Here is a 14,249-nt window from a genome sequence, read left to right as displayed (position 1 = left end):
ACCAAACTCTCTCTACCATTTATGCAATGTTTTACAAAGATTTGCCCCCTAAATCAACCATACCCAATTTAGCCTATTAGGTTGTTTTTGTGTTGTGATTATAGGCAAAATCTAGCATAAATAAAGGTTAATACGGAAAATTATTCCCTATCTTTATCTACTTCAACTCGTCTATTTTAATTTCTAAAATTTTAGGCTTACACTTTGATTTTGTAAACTTTTAAAATGTCTAATTTAGTTTTCAAATTTTCAATATTTTGTGATCGATTATTTGATGTATGGATATCTTAGTCCAACTCCTAACTTATATATTAAATGTGTGTGATGTGAATATATGTATTATATTGGAGTCATAAAAGTTGTTTGATGAAAAATATATTGAAATGAACACATGTCACACGTAGAAGTAAAAAAAATAAAAATGAAAATGAAAATAGTTACTGTTTTCAAGTTAGGAAACTGAAATGACATTCTAAAATTAATTTTCAATTCATGTCCTTCATTTTTACTTTGAAATCCATTTATTTGAGTATATTTTCAGTAGAATTTTATTCTAAGAAAAAGAAAACAAAAAAGTATTTTAAAGCAAATTCCAAACAAGTACATATTTTTTGTTTACACTAATAACTTGTAAATTTGTAGGTTAAAATATTGTATTTGGTTCATATATTTTTATGTGTGTGTTTTTTTTTTACTTTTTATATTTTCAAATATCTAAATTAAAAGTTTGGACTTTCCATAAATCTTAAATTTAATTTGTACCATTAGTTTATTATTCATACGTGCTGTTTTTATTTGTATGATAATAATAATTATTCAATCAATTTTGATAAAAAAAATAACTTTAAAAGAATGAATTTAAGATTTACGGAAAGAAAAGATAAATTTTAGATAAACTAAAATATGTATTAATAATCGATATATAAAATAATTGAGTGTCTGTAATATTGGTTTAGATTTGAAAGGGAAAAAAACAATAATTTATTTATTTTTAATTGGTGATTTGTAATTGTAGGCAACAAAAAAAAAAATCTACAAGATACAACAACCTCATTTAATATTTATATTTATAATTATTAATTTCAAAGTCATATCTGTTTTTCAAAGTGCCCATTCCAATTTTTTAAATAGTATTAAGAAAATTATATGTTAAAATAATATTTATCCAAAGAACTAATTAGTGGAGTATAAACTGTCTTTTGATGTTGGTTATCTATCAAATTTTTAGCATTAGATTCTTTAGAGTTCAAATAATTGGAATTAATCAAGTTTCACTTCATTTGATTAGATTGCAGTTGATTTTAATGGGATTCGATTAAGTCAATTCATTTGAAAATGGAAAAAAAAAAAGGAAAATCATCTAATTAAGAGAATTTTTATGTAATTAGTCAAGATCCTCTCTGATTTTTCTTTTTCTTGCACAAAAAGGAAGATTTCTTTCCCATTAATGAAAAATCAATTCTTGACTTTGCCATAACTTTAATCAACAATAAATTAAAAAATGTGGACACTCTAATGCTTTAATTGATGGAATAATCTCCAGCTGTACACGTGGCCTATTGATGATTTTGGACGGTCATGATTTGGAACAATCAAAACGTGGGTCCCAACATGAAGATGTGAAAGGACCAATTTTTTTTTTCAAATGAAACTAACCTAAATCACAAATTAAAGACTAAAGAGGAAAAGAAAACTTGTTATCCTAACAAACTCAAAAAGATGAAAAAAATCCAATTTAATAATTTTTTCCCTTACAAAACTTATATCTTTGACTATTTGAGTAAGCTTTTCATTAATTTGTTTATTATTTTTTTAAAAATATTCTAAAAGAGTCAGATGAAATGATTTGACTATCTAATCTATAAGAAATAAAGAATAACAGATCTAGTCAATGCATTTTATTTAATTTATGAACTTTAAAAGTTCATATCTCAATATTATCACGACAACTATTTTAAATATCTACTTGATACTCGATGAAACTAATAAACAACAATTTAACATAATAAAACAAAGTAGAATAATTCGTTAAAAAACAAGGCATATGGACGAAGGTTCAATTAATAACATATAACATAGAATATGAATGATATTTTAAATGAAATGTTTTAGCCTACATGTCTTTGTTTTTTATCAAGTAAACTTATTCTCGTGTGTCATATATTTCCAAATTATATTTTGTACGATAGAAAAGTATTGATAAAACCAAAATCAAAAGTTCATAAAATCTTCATTGAAACTTTTTTAGAACAATACAAGGTTTAGTCCACACATTTCTACTTCTCCTAAAAGGAATATATTCGAGTTCTCTAAATCACGTGACATAATATTCTAAAACAAAATCAAAACTCTTTAAATCTATAAACTATAAAGCTACCACCACAAAATTCATAGATTAAAATTTGAAATTTAACTTAATTGGTCAAAAAATAAGAATACGTATGTATCCTTTATATCTCAACTTTTGAAATATTTCATTTTTATTCTCAAACTATACAATTTGTTCCTAAATACCCTTATAGAATTTATTTGTTAAAATAAATTAAAATTTAACACTGTAATTTTGTTTAATACACTTGAGTGGAAATATTTTAACACACTTGTATGTCAATTGAGTTACGTTGAGACAATAATTGCGGTATAAAAATTAGGAGACACATTTATTATATCATTAATGTAAACTGAGATTAACATTTATGAGTAAATCTTAGTTAGAAAAATAATTTTATCGGAAATAAATGGTAAGAAGATTTACATAATTGAAATATATGCTAAAATTAATTTAACATAAGATAGATGATGGAGGGGGCTAGAGGTAAATTCAAAGGGAATGAGATCCGAGCAATGTCGCCATGTCATTATCACACAGATTTGCGATGGAGATTTTCGTCTTCCTCTTCCCACCAATTCGATTCTCTCTCACACAGTGAACAGAAAAAGCAAATAATAAAAATTAAGAACCCAAAAGAAAAATTTTGTTAACTTTTGAGTTTTCTGGTTCTGGGTCCATTCAGGTTGAAGCTATTTCCATTCTTTTTTGTTTTGTTAATGGAGTTTCTCTGAGGCCATACCTGTATTCAGTATAAAAAGCGAGTTCACAGCAGAGGAGAGAGAGAATTGCAACAATTTGGTGAAGAAGAAGAGAATAAAATATATATATAAAAGGAAAAGGGAGACAAAGCCAGAGAGAAAGAAGACGACATAATGGGAGTGTGAAATAGTGAAAGAGTATAGAGAAGGTGAGCGATTAGGGAGACAGGAAAGTCAGGACAGTATCTGAGAAAATCCTTCATAATCCTTAATATTTTGATTTCAATTTCTTGAGCTACAAAGAACAAAGAAGAAAGAGAAGAATTAAAGAAACCCCATGTGAAATTTCTACAGTAAAAGCCACTTCAGATCAACCTGTGGAGGAGTTTTCTTCTTCCTCCATTATCTCTGCAAATCATTGGTTACATTTTGCATTTTTTTTTAATTCCCAGGTGAGAAAAACTGCAAAAGCATTGTTTCTTTCGATAACCCACTTTCCCCTTTTCTTTTTTCTTTTTGTTTTCTTATTGCTCTGTCTCAGTTTGTGTTTGTTTCTGTGTTTCTTCTTGTGTTCTTCGCTACGCGTGTGTGGTTTTTCTTGGGTTTAGTAGTGAATTTGATTGTTTAATGGAAATGAAACGGGTCACTGAACTTCACGCTTGGAGGAGGAGGAATGGAGGGGAATGATTAACTTTCTGCTCTGTATTTTTTATTGTTTGTTTCCTTTTTTGTTACGCAAAGACCTTCTTGACCAGAAAGTATATGAAGCGAGGAATTCTTTGGAATGTGGGCTTTTCTCTCTCCCTTTGATGTTATTTTATTTATAAAAGAAAAAAAAAAAAAAAGAAACACCCCATCTTTTGAGAGTCAGGCTTGTCTCTGGGAATCGAAAGGCTCTCTTTATTGATACTGAGTCAGCTCAGCTCATCGTCATTCCTTCCTACTCTAGAAATGGGTTTTGGTGAGCGCTATATAAAAGGAAATGGGTTTTTTTCTTTTTCTTTTTCTTTTTTTTGGGAGGGTTTTTTTGGGTTTTTTTTTTCTTCTTTCAGAACTTTAAATCTAACAGCTCAAATGCTGTTGTGACAATCTTCCTCTTGTCAACATTTTGCTTTTCTGTTCAATTGCAGAAGAAATTGTCGGAGGAAATTTCAGAAAGAAAGTGAGCTCAAGAATGTTGCAGGGTCTTCTTCAGGTTGGCCTAGTTTTGGTAAGGGAATGAAGAACAGGAAGTGAAAGGGGAAGAGAAAGACGAAGCAGAGATTTGTGGAAGATGGGTATGAAAATGCAGCTGGGCAACTCTGTGGCTATGAAGTGGAATGAGCAAATGGGAACAACAAAGAAGGGTTACACATTTGTTCAAGCTAACAGGGCTTGGCTTAGAAAGTATCTTCTGTTCTGGGTTATGGGGATGGCGTTTATCAGCATGTTAATCTATAATGGCATGGATGCTGATAATAAAGTAAGGAGGAATGAAGTGTTGGGGAGCATGTGTGAGCAGAGGGCAAGGATGTTGCAGGATCAATTCAGTGTTAGTGTTAACCATGTTCATGCGTTGGCTGTCCTTGTTTCCACCTTTCATTACTTCAAAAACCCTTCTGCTATTGATCAGGTTTGTGCTTCATTTATGTACATTGGTTTGTTCTTATAGTTCTGGGAAATCTGAACCTTGCAAGATGCACAAGTTCATTCTTTGCATTTTCTTGAGGAAACTGGCATTTTACTGTTTTTTCTTTCTACGACATGGTTGTTTAATGAGCCCGAAACATAACAATGCAGGAAACTTTTGCAGAATACACAGCCAGAACTGCTTTTGAACGGCCTCTACTCAGTGGTGTGGCGTATGCACAAAGAGTGATTCATTCAGAGAGGGATATCTTCGAAAAGCAACACGGGTGGATGATAAAAACAATGAAAAGAGAACCCTCGCCAATTCGAGATGAATATGCACCAGTAATATTTTCTCAAGAAACAGTCTCTTATATTGAATCACTGGATATGATGTCAGGAGAGGTAGAGTAAAACGTGCTTGCCATTCTAGCTTATACACTGGATAAAAGTGGTAAGTCGTTTCCTTTCTCATTTGGTAGATTTCTTCTGCCTGATGTGATGCAGGAGGACCGTGAAAATATTTTGAGGGCTAGAGCAACAGGAAAGGCTGTTTTAACAAGCCCCTTCAGGCTGCTGGGTTCTCATCATCTTGGAGTTGTTTTGACATTTCCCGTTTACAAATCCAAATTGCCATCTAAACCAACTGAAGAAGATCGGGTTGAAGCAACAGCAGGGTCAGTCTTGGTGTGATGTAGTTTAATTAGGAATGTGAATTCTGTTAGGCAGCACCTTGGAGAACCACACCCCAAAAGCTAGCTATTGGGGTGAGAGAGCCAAGTCACTTGAGTACCACATTGGTCATCCTATTTTAACCAATGTGGAACTAAGGCATCTCATACTACCTTGGTTCTTAATAAATTCGTCTGTGATTAGTTTGTTTATCATTAAATATAGAACATGTAGAATTATCTGTCAAGTATTATCATTGGCTCTCATCGGCATATACCTTAATTTTCAAATCTCTTGAGCTTTAGCATCATGTGAGAGAAATTATATATCCTAGATATCTTAAATTGTTTCTTATCTTAAAGCAGCTACGTTGGCGGAGCCTTTGATGTTGAGTCCCTCGTGGAGAACTTGCTTGGGCAGCTTGCAGGGAATCAGGCCATTTTAGTAAATGTATATGATGTCACAAACTCTTCTGATCCCCTCGTCATGTATGGTCATCAATATCAAGATGGTGACTTGTCTCTTTTGCATGAGAGTAGCCTTGATTTTGGAGATCCATTCAGGAAGCATTTGATGATTTGTAGGTAAAGGATTCTGCCATTTTAGTTACTTCTCTAATGTGGATTGTTTGCCTCGGTCACTTATGGCTTTCCTCATGTGGATATGGAGCAGATATCAGCAGAGGGCTCCCACATCCTGGACTGCCCTTACTACTGCATTCTTATTCTTCGTGATCGGGTTGTTAGTCGGATATATTTTGTATGGTGCAGCAACTCACATTGTGAAGGTTGAAGATGATTTTCATGAGATGCAAGTACTGAAAGTTCGGGCAGAGGCTGCTGATGTAGCAAAATCCCAGGTACCATCAATTAGGTCCTATAGTAATTAAAAAATTAGAGACTTGAAGAAAGAAGAAAACGAATGGAATTAGGGGGATAGAAAAGGATAGTTGGGATGAAAGTTCAAAATGAATCAGATTCTTTACGTTCAAGGTATGCATATTGTAGTGATGGTTAAATGAATGGAATAGCCAAAACTAAATCTCTACATTATACAGGAACATAAACAAATATATATGTTGATTATGGACCCGTTATTTCTTTTCCAGATCACTGCATTTTGACTTAGTAGTCAAAAGGATAAATGGTAAATTCAATTATCTTTAAGATAATGGATTTAAATTACAATGGTGAATTCAAGTGTGTGACTAATGTATTTTGTTAGCTATGATGTTAGCACGGGTAATACTTAGAGAGTATAAAGACATGGAAGTTATTTAGGAGTGGCATCTTTTGGCTTTTGATTCAAGCTTGGAATGTGGAGAGCACGGTCTCCGTTGGATATGTACTTCTATGTTACCGATAATAGTTGAATTCTTTCATAAAAATCCTTTTGGAAATAGTTTTCGGATGCCAATGTCATGTGAGATTGGTTGAGTTGCATGTTAGTTGGAAGTCACCCGTGATTATCTGTGAGAAAAAACTCAGAAGACACTCAGATTATCTGTTAGTTCATATGGTATTCTGCGTTGAATTTTCTGTATGTTTTAAACATGTTGACCCATCTATATGATGCTGCTTCTCTTGATTAAACTCTCTTTTATTTTGGTTTCAGTTTCTTGCTACTGTTTCTCATGAAATTAGGACACCAATGAATGGCATCCTCGGTGCGTATATTCCTGTCAAGCTTTGCTTTTACCAAATTGGCTGGTTTTATATATGCAAACGATACTCAGATTTCTATACCTTTGTTTGCATCAATCAATTTCAGGAATGCTTGCTCTGCTTCTGGATACAGATTTAAGTTCTACTCAGAAGGATTATGCTCAAACTGCTCAGGCTTGTGGAAAGGCACTGATAGCATTAATAAATGAGGTTCTTGACCGGGCAAAAATTGAAGCTGGAAAGTTAGAACTGGAAGCAGTTCCATTCGACATTCGATCAATACTCGATGATGTGCTATCTTTATTTTCCGAGAAGTCCAGACAAAAGGGCCTGGAGGTAAGCTGTATGAACGTAATTTGTTTTTCAAATAAACACGTTTGGTTAATGCTGGCTATCCGATACATTTCGCATTAATTGATAATTTCCTTGTTTTTTGGCATGGTTATCTCAACCGCAATTGATCATCTGTTTGGAAATGAAGCTGGCAGTTTTTGTTTCTGATAAAGTTCCAGAAATTGTTATTGGGGATCCTGGAAGATTCAGACAAATTATAACCAATCTTGTGGGTAACTCTGTTAAGGTGAGGGGAGTTTTCCCGAATATAAACACTTAATCTTAGTGCATCTTCTATGGACAAGTTGGGATTGTTTGAGTTTTCTTTTGACCATTGCAGTGTGTGTGTGTGTGTTTTAAAAGTGTATTATTGTCTAAATGGTTGGAGACAGCATGAAAAGAGCCTTTCCATTCTTTTTTCCAGTTCACTGAAAGGGGACATATATTTGTTAAAGTGCACCTAGCTGAGCACTCAAAAGGCTCCATTGACTCAAAATATGTCAATGGAATGTCTGACAGTGACTTATTCATATCGGGTGGTCGTGAATTTCAAACTTTGAGCGGATATGAGGCAGCTGATGATCAGAACAGCTGGGATAACTTTAAACATCTAATTGCTGATGAGAACTTCCAGTTGAATGCCACTCCAAACAACATGGTAGTTACCAACGAGGGTTGTGGTCATGTTACTTTGATGGTAAGCGTGGAGGATACTGGAATTGGGATCCTCTTACATGCCCAAAATCGAGTTTTCATGCCCTTCATGCAAGCAGATAGCTCAACCTCCCGAAATTATGGGGGGACTGGTATTGGCTTGAGTATCAGCAAATGTTTAGTTGAACTAATGGGTGGTCAGATCAACTTCATAAGCCGGCCTCAGATTGGAAGCACGTTTTCCTTCACTGCTGTTTTAGGAAAATGTAAGAAAAACTCAATCAATGATATGAAAAAACCCAACTCTGAAGAACTTCCCCCCAGTTTTAGAGGAATGAAAGCAATAATAGTTGACAGGAAACATGTTAGAGCTTCTGTAACCAGATATCATTTGAAGAGACTTGGTATTATAGTTGAAGTCACCAGTAGCATCAACATGGCAGCTTCTTTATGCAGAGAAAATGGATCCACAGTACCAGGGTAAGGCCTTTTCTTTTATTCTTTTTTTGTTTTAACATGAGATAGAAATTTTGAAAAGAGTGGAATTACTTTTGTTGAATAAGTCATTTTCATCCTTGATACTCTCATACTTTTTTCTTTTAGTCCTTAAATTTTTGTTTGTTATATTTTAGCCTTTTCTGTTGATTTTCCATTAAATCACTTTGAAAACAAAAATTGTATATGTTCAAGAACCCAATATTAAACCTACTACATCCGGCTTTAACTACATATCTATTCAGCAAGTGAAGAACAAAAAATGTGACTATGCCAAAGGCCCAAAGTTTATGTCAAGTAATTCTTTTTCAAGAAAATTATCGACAATATGGTTATGCAAAGTTTAGGAACTAAAAGAAACTATTTGAAAGTTCTACAACTAAAATAGAATAAGCATGAAAGTAAGAAAATTGGATTTAAACATTTATTGTGATTTTGAACTTCCTAATTTTCAAGGAGTATCTCTGCTACTTCATTATTGCTGCTTTGATTAACGTCAGCCATAATATTTTGTGCTCACATTTTCATTTGCTAATATTTTTCCCGTAAGAATTTGAGATTTTTAGATAACATAAGGGGGAGAGGAGTTCAGTTCAGTTCGCTCAGTTGTAACTTTGAACACTTAAAAACTGTGAGGTCCTTTTATCATCATCATCATCATTTTATTAGTTTTCTGTCTTTATAAAGTGCACTTATAACATTCTTACAAAACCATTTTTTGTTTTAAAATTTAGCTCAGTGTTTTCAAAAAGTGATGAGCTAAACAAAGAGAACATAAGTAAACACCTCATTTTCATAAGTTAATTTTCAGTCGTTAGGTGCAAACAAAGTGTCACATTGGTTAGAGAAGGGAGAGATCCATGGTATATAAGTATGGACAATTATCTCCGATGGTATGTGTTAGATGATATATAATTAAATTTACCTTCATCCATTAGTTTAAGCTTTTGGGTTAATTAGTGATTTAAAAGTATGAGGCCTTTTGGATGATTCCAAAAGTTAAGTCATGAGTGTTTATGCTCAAAGTGGTTAATATCATACCATTGTGTAAATAGGTAAAGGTTCCATTGTCCAAGATTAATAAATAAAAAATAAAATGAAACCGTTATCAAATGAGAACTCAAAGTCTTGGAAATATTTCATCAAAGTGTTGTTGAATGTTATATATATATATATATATATATATATTAAATTTCTTTTAACCTTAGATTCACCAAGTATTATAGTCTGCTTGTTTAGTGGACCTTTCTGCAGATGATTTCTGTTGCAACTTTCTTAGAGTAACTATTTTGCTCAATGTTGCAGAAACGCAATTCTTCCAGACATGATCTTAGTTGAAAAAGATACATTAAAGTCCGATGAGGAATGTGGGATCATTCATCAACTGAGCTGGAAACTGAATGGGAGTTCGTTTAAGTTACCGAAGCTGATCCTTCTTGCTACAAATATTACCACTGCAGAGCTAGACAAGGCAAGAGCAGCAGGGTTTGCAGACACTGTGATCATGAAACCATTGAGGGCGAGTATGGTGGCTGCCTGTCTTCAACAAGTACTCGGGGTTAAGAATCAGAGACGGGGAAGGGGCCTACCAAATGGTTCTGCTTTCCTCCAGAGCCTTCTCTGTGGCAAGAGAATCTTGATTGTTGATGACAACAGAGTAAACCGTAGGGTCGCTGCAGGCGCTCTGAAGAAATTTGGTGCAGATGTTGAGTGTGCAGACAGCGGGAAAGCTGCCCTGAAGTTGCTTCAGCTACCACACAATTTCGATGCTTGCTTCATGGATATTCAAATGCCTGAAATGGATGGGTATGTTCTGACTAGCTTCCTTTATCCACCCATCCCCCCCCCCCCCCCCCCCCCTCCCCCACGAATCTTGCAGGTCGTTAATTAGAATAGCAAAGTTCTTCATTTCATGAAACATTAACTCAAACCGAGTTAGTCCAAAAGTTTTGAGTCTAGTTTGTTGAAACTGCAGGTTTGAGGCGACTCGTCTAATCAGGATGATGGAGAACAAGGCAAACAAAGGAGGATCATCTGCAGTGGAAGGCAAGTGGCATATGCCGATATTAGCAATGACTGCAGACGTGATTCATGCTACGTATGACGAATGCCTGAAATGTGGAATGGACGGCTACGTCTCGAAACCCTTTGAGGAAGAAAATCTATACAAGGAAGTTGCTAAGTTTTTCAAAAAATCATAGTCCATCAAAGGCTTCATGAATGACTGCTGAAAAGAAGCAGAGGCAAAATCTCCATTGCAGATCATCTTTTGGTAGGTTGGAAGTACCAGCAAGTTTTGACACCATTGCTGGTGCTAACTGTCTTCTTGCTTGAACGAGAGCGTCGGGAATTCTTGACTGGAATTGAGATTCAGGTTTAAGCTGTTGGCGTATCTGACCAACGAAGTATTTATTTTGTTTAGAATGTGAGTACCTACCTGTATACTACAACAGAAATATCCATCCCCAAATGGATGTATAAAGGGTTGTAAGGGGAAGGAACTAAATTGTAAATTCTCCTATTTTAAGACTTCTAAATATCTTGATAGTTGGTTGAATTAGGCTGTCATTTTGGCTAAATATTTACATCAAGCTAATATGTTATGATGTTGGAAGAATTTTAATTCTTATTAGAGAACAAACAAATTCACAAACTGCTCCATATATGCTCTTTTAGTAAATGTCACTGTGTGTGCAATTTTGTTGCCCATTCTCTTGCTAGGGCGCTATTTTGGTGAACTCTGATCCCTCTCTCCCTATTTGGGGGAGAGTAGTATTTTTTGGGATTTCGTTTTCTAGTTGGTTGTCCTCTGCCCTCAAAGAGGACGGTTGGTGATGCTATTCTTGTTTTAGGAAAGTTTGTTCAAAAGGAAAAGAAAAGGAAAAAAAACAAGGTAAAATTTGATCAAATCAACCAAATTGAGTTTATTCAATTGGTTTAGTCAATGAATATTGTCAAATTGGCTTCATAAAATGTAAAATTAATCTGTTGGCTTTGGTAAGTTTGAGAGTTGGTTTTAGTCAAAGCATTCATCTAGTTGTTGGAATTCATTTTTCTTTTATGTCCAATGGGTTGTTTAACAATGGTCTAGTCCTAATATTCCAAATAGTTCACAACTCAAATCTAATTAGAGATATTTACGGGTGGAGTCAGGTAAATTTCTCATTTAATTTTGCGAGAATCCTCCATGAAAATTCATCAGATCGAGTTCTTTGTAAGGAATTTTTTTTAATGTGTGCTTTTTTTAAAAAAAAATTAAAGTCAATTAACTTAAATAACCACTATTTAAAAGTTTTAATTAAAAAGTTAATTTTTATTTTTTTATATAATTAATTTCACATGGACAAGAATTTAGCTAGAAATTACTCAAATTTTCTTATAGCATGAAGTAATTACCTATCTAATTATTCATATATATAATCTAAAATTTAAGTATTCAATTCAAACATATCCATTATTTTGATTATTAAATAATAAAATTTGAAATTTAAGTATAATAACAACAACATAACAATAATTATTATAATAAATTAAAAAATAAGAGCAAAGACAGAGACACATACACAGGAAGAGGTGGATAATTCTTTTCCCCCACTCCCTTCACATTCTCCATCCCATTAGAGGGTGGTCCTTACAATAAAAATGAACATCTCTCAATCTAATCGAGGTCCATAGAAGTAGGTACTTAATTAGCTCATTTATTAAAATAACCTTTCAACATTATATGGTATTAATATTAATGATATGTTGGTCACCGAAATCAAAATGTCATAACATTGTTATAACATTCAATATTTAAATTGGTATTAAGACTTGATAGATTACATTATATAAATATATAATATAACTATTATTTCTTTATCATTATAGACATTAACATATAGTTCGAAATGTATTTAATTCTCATGAGGTTAGAGGTTCAAACTCAATTATTTATCACTCTCCTTTGAACGTCTTCCAAGATATTATGACCATCAAACGTCTCAAAATTATTTTTCTATTTATTTATTAAAGAATAATAAGAAAATGAAGCTTCATAATTAATATTTTCTTAGTTATCAATCAGTCTAGCTTTATATAGATGGATCAAAACTATTCATATAACGATACGAATAGTAATTAAAGTCGATTTATGGCAAAATAATATAAATTCTAATCACATCCCCATCATGTTTTCCTTAGAAATTAAGACCATGACTATCTAACAATAGAACCCCCCCTTTTTTTTTTTCTAAACAAATATAACTGAATATTATCTAACAACTTGAAACTATTTTCTCATTTATTACTTAAAATATATATCTAACGAGTTAATATATATTCATCGGTAGATCTAGTTTTTCAAATGAACCGTGTGTTTTAATTATAAATATATCCAAATAAGAATGAAAATAGTAATTAGGATCGAGATTAGAGCAAATAGTACAACTCGCTATTTTTTCCTATTCTATTATAGGTACTTTCTTACAATTGCAGTAAGGCCACACAGTCATCATTAAAATTGGCTCAATCATTCCTGTGTCAATCATAATGAGCATTAATTGCAAAGAGAATCGGTATTAGATACTTTTTTAATACAGATACATTTAGATATATGGCAGATACGTATCCGATATGTGATTTGAAGTATCTATTTTTTTTTTAAAAAAAAAAAATAATTTTCAAATACAGTATCCCCTTCTAGATACGTGACGGAGATATGCTGGTTTTTTTTCCCTCAAATTTAAGTCCAACCACTTAAAAAATCCCATCCAAAACCTATTTCATTTAAAAGTCCACTTAAATCTAGCAATCTGAAACAAAATAGATTAAAAATAAAATAATAAAAACAAAAAAGTTAAAAAAAAAAGTCTAACGGTGATTAAATCTTTATTAGATCTTCTTTTCTTTCTCACTATCTAGATCATGATTCACACCCTTCCCCTTCAGCTTCATTTTTCAATCTCCATCTCCTACTTCTTTCTTGTTGTTTACTCTAGTCGCTCAACTACCACTTTGCGTTGTTGGATTTTTTCTCACTCTTCTTAAATCTACTTTATGTAACCTAAAATGAGTATTATAACAATTAATTGAGATTATCATAATAAGTATATACATATATATATATATGTATATATATGTATATACTGTATATGTATATATATGTATGTATGTATGTATGTATGTATGTATGTATGTATAAAACATGTCTTCAACCTATCCGTGTCTTAGTTTTTTAGGAATTGACGTATTATCATATCCTATCATATCCGTGTCTATGCTTCTTAGATACCGATTACCTAACCTGTATTTATATAGATAGTCTGTGTCAGTATCGATATTTTGCTTATACTTGATTGATATATATCAGTTTTCCATTTGTATATCGTATACAATATGGTATTCGAATGATATAAGTATCAATATTGTTATTCAATACAGATATCAATATTGGTATTAGTATTCATAATCAATGTGTGACCAAGAAAAGTGGCATTACGTGATTAAAAATAATAGAAAATGTATCAATTTTGTTCGTATTTTAGATTAGCATCGACATCATTGGCATCCATAATTGATTTTCATCGATTGATACAAATATATAGTTATTTATATACATGTACTAATATTGATCTTAAGTGCAACAAAAACTAAATGGATGATAACTGAATGAGATGGATGACACATGAAAGCAAAATATGGAAAATTTTGAAAGATTTACATCAAAAGAGGAATGGATACCACGTAATGAATAATGGTAATCAGAGTTGGTCATCCTCTCATCTGGAATGGGATTAGAAACCGAGATTGTAG

At 32.6% G+C, this 14,249-nt stretch overlaps 1 protein-coding gene across 2 annotated transcripts; it reads left to right on the top strand.

Moving 5' to 3' along the window:
• Window positions 1-2,860: 2,860 nt before the first annotated feature.
• On the top strand, window positions 2,861-11,013 carry LOC120067201 (histidine kinase CRE1-like). Of its 2 annotated transcripts, none has more exons than XM_039018689.2 (12): window positions 2,861-3,482; window positions 4,161-4,642; window positions 4,810-5,043; window positions 5,146-5,315; window positions 5,676-5,894; window positions 5,983-6,169; window positions 6,925-6,976; window positions 7,081-7,310; window positions 7,456-7,554; window positions 7,732-8,441; window positions 9,762-10,262; window positions 10,432-11,013. In XM_039018689.2, exons 2-12 carry the CDS (start codon window positions 4,304-4,306, stop codon window positions 10,655-10,657), a joined length of 2,967 nt encoding a protein of 988 aa, XP_038874617.1. In that variant the 5' UTR covers window positions 2,861-3,482; window positions 4,161-4,303; the 3' UTR covers window positions 10,658-11,013. The 2 variants fall into 2 exon arrangements, with proteins under 2 accessions (XP_038874617.1, XP_038874619.1); XM_039018691.2 differs by lacking the exon at window positions 2,861-3,482 and adding an exon at window positions 3,518-3,991.
• The last annotated feature ends 3,236 nt before the right edge of the window (window positions 11,014-14,249 follow it).

This window comes from Benincasa hispida, chromosome 12, assembly GCF_027475165.1.
Source record: "Benincasa hispida cultivar pf3 chromosome 12, pf3_genome.v1.1, whole genome shotgun sequence".
In the NCBI taxonomy this organism is placed as follows: domain Eukaryota; kingdom Viridiplantae; phylum Streptophyta; class Magnoliopsida; order Cucurbitales; family Cucurbitaceae; genus Benincasa; species Benincasa hispida.
The sequence above is the reverse complement of the archived record's forward strand: the minus strand, read 5'-3'. Positions and strand labels throughout refer to the sequence as shown.

Coding starts and splice junctions, on each gene's coding strand:
- LOC120067201 (XM_039018689.2), top strand. CDS start 4,304: ATGGGTATGAAAATGCAGCTGGGCAACTCTGTGGCTATGAAGTGGAAT. Junction 7,311..7,455: donor CCAGACAAAAGGGCCTGGAG/GTAAGCTGTATG, acceptor TTGGAAATGAAG/CTGGCAGTTTTTGTTTCTGA. Junction 10,263..10,431: donor CAAATGCCTGAAATGGATGG/GTATGTTCTGAC, acceptor TTGAAACTGCAG/GTTTGAGGCGACTCGTCTAA.